This window comes from Belonocnema kinseyi, chromosome 5, assembly GCF_010883055.1.
Source record: "Belonocnema kinseyi isolate 2016_QV_RU_SX_M_011 chromosome 5, B_treatae_v1, whole genome shotgun sequence".
Classification (NCBI taxonomy): Eukaryota; Metazoa; Arthropoda; class Insecta; order Hymenoptera; family Cynipidae; genus Belonocnema; species Belonocnema kinseyi.
In genome coordinates this window covers 144342581-144347430 of record NC_046661.1, presented here as the reverse complement: position 1 = coordinate 144347430, position 4850 = coordinate 144342581, and the positions used below count along the sequence as shown (strand labels likewise).

At 33.5% G+C, this 4850-nt stretch overlaps 1 protein-coding gene across 1 annotated transcript in view; it reads left to right on the top strand.

Annotated features, from left to right (window-relative positions):
- LOC117173025 (monocarboxylate transporter 9) overlaps positions 1-4850 on the top strand; it is an 80024-nt gene that overhangs the window by 6604 nt on the left and 68570 nt on the right. The window contains exon 2 of the mRNA XM_033361380.1: positions 2556-3169. Coding sequence (XP_033217271.1) covers positions 3031-3169 — 139 coding nt within the window. The 5' untranslated portion in view covers positions 2556-3030. The remainder of the gene's footprint in view (positions 1-2555; positions 3170-4850) is intronic.

The window sequence follows — 4850 nt, the reverse complement described above, 5'->3', positions numbered from 1 at the left end:
TCGCGAGCTCGTAATAAACTCGCTGTAATTATGGAACTAAAAATCAAATCGAATTGAGGTTTTCCAAAAAGTTGGTCAATACTTTGGCGGAAAATTCGTTCGCTTGAAGTTTGTCGTAGCTCAAACTTCCTCGCTCACTTTTTTAATGTGAAAGTCTAAAAACGTGGTTTTTCATTCGGATTAAGAAAAAAAAACATTAGAAATTAACTTTTGACCCTTTTTGGACACTGTAGCCTCCGCTAGAGTGTCACGAATAAAACTCAAAAAGAAATTTGTTAATTAGTTGATAAGCGAATTACTTACGGCGGGTTGAATGTGAAAAAAACATGGTTTTTTCAATTTAAAAAAGTCAGTTTTTATTTATTTACTGGAAAATTTTCAGCCCGAGAGAAAAACTGTAAATGGAGACTCAGGTTCATTTTTCAAGAGCTATCTAACTATATTTTTGGTTTTTTCAAATTTCGAATTTCACTTTTGATACCTGACGTCACAGCCTGGACAATACTTTTACTTGTTCTCGAGCGCCTGTCGCCTTCTTGCCCAGAACTCAATTTCTTTTTGTGTGTACCTTGGTTTGGCACTGCTTATTTAGATATTGCAAAATAATATTCACATTTTATTTTTCCTGGTCCTAATAGGACCCTGTTGTGGTTGTTTAATTTGACATTAAAGAAGTGTATCAAATGCGGACTCGATTGGACAAATTCTTCAAAAGTTAGCGTGGCTACAACATTCAGGCAACCATACATACGTACAGACAGACACCGACAAAATTTTATGATTTTCGGATTCTGTGCGCGCCGAAACGTAAAGATCCGTTAAAAACCAGAGATCGAAAATTTAGACGATTACATTACACTAATTTCTCTAATTTTTTTAATCGTGTGCTAATCGCAAAATTCGGCTAGAATAGTTTGAAATGTATTTGGTATCTACTAAAGATTTTGAATAAAATTTTTGGATTTATGAAAAAAATCATTTTTTCTATTTATTGAAAATTTTCAAAGTTTCGAAAAGTATATCACTTTTCCAATTTTCATGAAAATTAAACATTTTGTTTTGATAATTTGCAAGTCTTTGACCCATCTATGAGAAACTTTGACAAAAATTTTTAAAAGTTACAAAAAAATTGAAAATTTTGAAAATGCTATAATTTTTTAAATTTTGGGCTAATCGAAAAATTCTGGCGGAATAGTTTTGAAATATATTTGGTATCTGGTAAAAATTTTGAATGAATTTTTTTGATCTATAAAAAAATATTTTTTTCTATTTTTTGAAAATTTTCAAATCTTTAGAAGTATATAACTTTTCTAATTTTCATAAAAATAAAAAATTTTATTTATATAATTTGCAATTCTTTTACCCATCTATAAGAAACTTTGACAACAATTTATAAAATTTCAAAAAAAAAATTCAAAATTTTAAAAATGCTCTCAATTTTTTAATTTTGGTTCGAAATATCTGATTAACGAACTTAGCTTTTACTTTGGGGATCTTCAGAAGTGTATCGAATGCGGACTCGATTGGACAAATCCTTCAAAAGTTATCGTGGCTACAACATTCAGGTAACCATACAGACAGATGAGGAATGAGAATGTGAAAAAATTGTGAGTCAAGAAACAAGAAAACTTTCAATCAAATTGATTAAATATCAAGCAAAAAAGACGAATTTTGTACGAATCAGTTGAATTTTCAACCAAGAAAAATGACTTTTGAACAAAATTGTATTTTCAGCAAAAAAAAATAAATAAATTTTGAGCCAAATAATAACATTTTTAAATAAGTAATAGTGGATTTTTAACCGAAGCTGTATTAGTGGACTTATTGAACGAAGATAATAAATTTTCAACTAAAAATAGTTTAATTTTTTAATTGGATTCCATTAATTAAATTTCGATTTAAGTGGAAACATGAGAAAAAAAGGGAATGGCGAAAAGACTGTGAAGCCTGCGATGAATAAATGGGAATTTTTATATAAAAAATAATAATATTTTAAATAAATGTTGAATTAAATTAATTCATTAATTTTTAAATAAAAAAAAATCTCTATAAAAAAGTCAACTTTTGTACCCAATTGTTGAATATTATACCAAATCGTTTATTTTTCAAGCAAAAAAACAACAAATTTTCTATAAATCAGTTAAGTGTTAAACCCGATAATATGAATTAACAAAAATAAAATTGATTTACAACCAATCAGATGAATTTTTAATGAAATAATTACTTTTCAACAAACATGAAAACGAATTTTCAACTAAATTTATAAATTTTCAAATTTAAAAAAATGAAATTTTAAGAAAGTAGTTCAGTTTTCAACATAAAAGGATGAATTATGAACGAAAAATGTAATAGTTGTTACTTCAGCAAATAAACAATTTAATAAAAAATAAAAAAGAGTTAAATTAACCAGAAACAGAACTGTCATAACACTATTTTGACACTATTTGTTTCAAATTTGTGACACTGTTTGCACTATTTTCAATTGAGTCCGAGGCTTGAGATTATCGTTTTTCAATTGTATTTAAAATAAAAAGTAATTTTTTCTTTGATTACAGAGTAGCAAAAAGGCAAGTTGTACCAATTTTTGAACGTCTTCCGCCCCAAGAATTTTGAAATCGAAAGGGTCTATGTGTGGCTCAGAGGATTCGGGTCAGCAGCGGGTAAAAGGGAGCAAAAATTCTCATCGAGGGATTAGATTCCGGAAGTGGAACCTGGGAATCTATGAAATCGACGGAAAGTGCCAACGAGGAGGACAATACTCCCGAATCTGATTTTTCCGAACATTGACCACGCCGGAAAAAGCGGAAAAAAACCTAGTCGTGACAAGTTCTCGTTTTCTACTATCTCAGCTTCTTGTTTGTCTCCTCGCGGTGATTCAGTCAGAGATAAGAAAACGGGAGCGATATCGTCATCGCCACCAGATTGTGTTCTGAGAGAATCGCATTTTGTTGTTCTCTCTTTTGTTCTTTTTTTTTTTGTTTTTGTTTGTTACCTTATTTAAGTTAGAATTGCCAAAGGCAGTGTAGTGTAATGCAGCAGGATAAGGATCAAGACAATGGAATCAACATCAAGTTCAGGAGTGACACGGACAAAAAAGGAGAGTACAAGCTGATTGCAAAATATCCGAAAAATGGAAGGAAGGCAAATATTCAGAGGGATCAGAAAAAAGGTAGTTAATATACATATTATTAGTTACCTAATCCCTCTTATTCCCTTCTCCCTCTTTTTCATCTTCAGTTTGATAAATTCCCTAAAACACCAATAACCGAAGAATTTTGACACTATTTTCCCCTTGTACTGTTTCGTAAACCCGGCCGGGAACTCTTATAGTTTCGGTTGGGTATCTTTACGCCGTAATTTTTTTTCCATGGAGGGGAAAGTAATGGAAATGGATGAGGGTAAATGGAGAGAAGGAGAATAAGTAAGGGGAAACAGGGTAAGTGAGGGAAAAGTAGAGGAAATAAGGAAAAATGAGTTGGGAGAATGAATGAAGTAGATGAAATGATGGTGGGGGAAATTTTGGGTTGGAAAGTAGGGCTATAAGAGGAGGGGACAGGGAGAAATTAGTGGAGGAAAAATGAGAGAGGTGTAGGGAAAATGAGGAGGAGAAAGTAGTGGAAATGGTTATGCGAAATGGGAGAGAAAACAGGGTGGGGGAAATTAAAGGAAGGAAAGTAGGGGGTGAAGGGAGCGGACATGGAGAAATTAGAGGAGGGGAAATGAGAGAGGTTCACGGAAAATAATGTGAGGGGAAAATAGTGAAAATGGTTGAGGGAAATGGGAGAGAAGTATAATAAGGGAGAGGAAATATTTCAAGTGAGGGAAACGTAGGGGAAATTAGGAAAAATTAATTGGGAGAATTAATATGGTAGAGAAATGAGGGTGGGGGTAATGGGAGGGGACATGGAGAAATTAAGGAATGAAAAATAAAAAAGTTGTAGGGGTAATAATGAGAGGGGAAAGTAGTAGAAATGGTAGAGAAATAGAATAAGGGAGGTGAAATATGTTAAGTAAGGGAGACGTAGGGGAAATTAGGAAAAATCAATTGGGAGAATTAATATGGTAGGGAAAATGAGGGTGGGGGAATGTAGGAGGGGTAATTGTAGAGGACATTAAGAAATTAGGGGAGGAAAAATGAGAGACGTGTAGGGGAAATAATGGAAGGGAAAATTAGTGCAAATGGTTGAGGGAAATTAGGGGGAATGGGGAGAAGTATAATAAGTGATGGGAAATGTGGTAAGTAGGGGAAATAAGAAAAAATGAGTTGGAATAATAGTATTGTAGGATACAGTAGTGGAAATGGTTGAGGAAAATTAGTGTAAATGGTGGAGAAATGATGATGGGGAAAATTAATTCAAGGGAAGGAGGGGTGAGGGGAGGGGGCAAGGAGAAATGAGGATGGGGGAAATTAATGGAAGGAAAGGAGGGTGAGGAGGGGGCATGGATAAATTAGAAGAGTGGGAATGAGAGAGGTGTAGGGGAAATAATGAGAGGGGAAAGTAGTAAAAATGGGCGAGGAAAATTACGGGAAATAGGGAGAAGTAGAATTAGTGAGGGAAAATATGGTAAGTAGGGGAAATTAGGACAAATGAATTGAGAGAATTAATGTGTTGGGGGGAAATGAGAGTGAAAGTAGGGGTATAAGGGGAGGCTACATGGAGAAATTAGTGCAGGAAAAATGGCAGAGATGTAGGGGAAATGTGGAGGTTAAAGTAGTGCAAATGATTGAGGAAAATTAGGGTAAATGGCGGAGAAGTAGATTAAGTGAGGGGAAATATGGAAAGTAAAGGAGAAATTAGGAAAAATGAATTGGGAGAATTAATATGGTGGGGGAAATGAGAGTGGGGAAA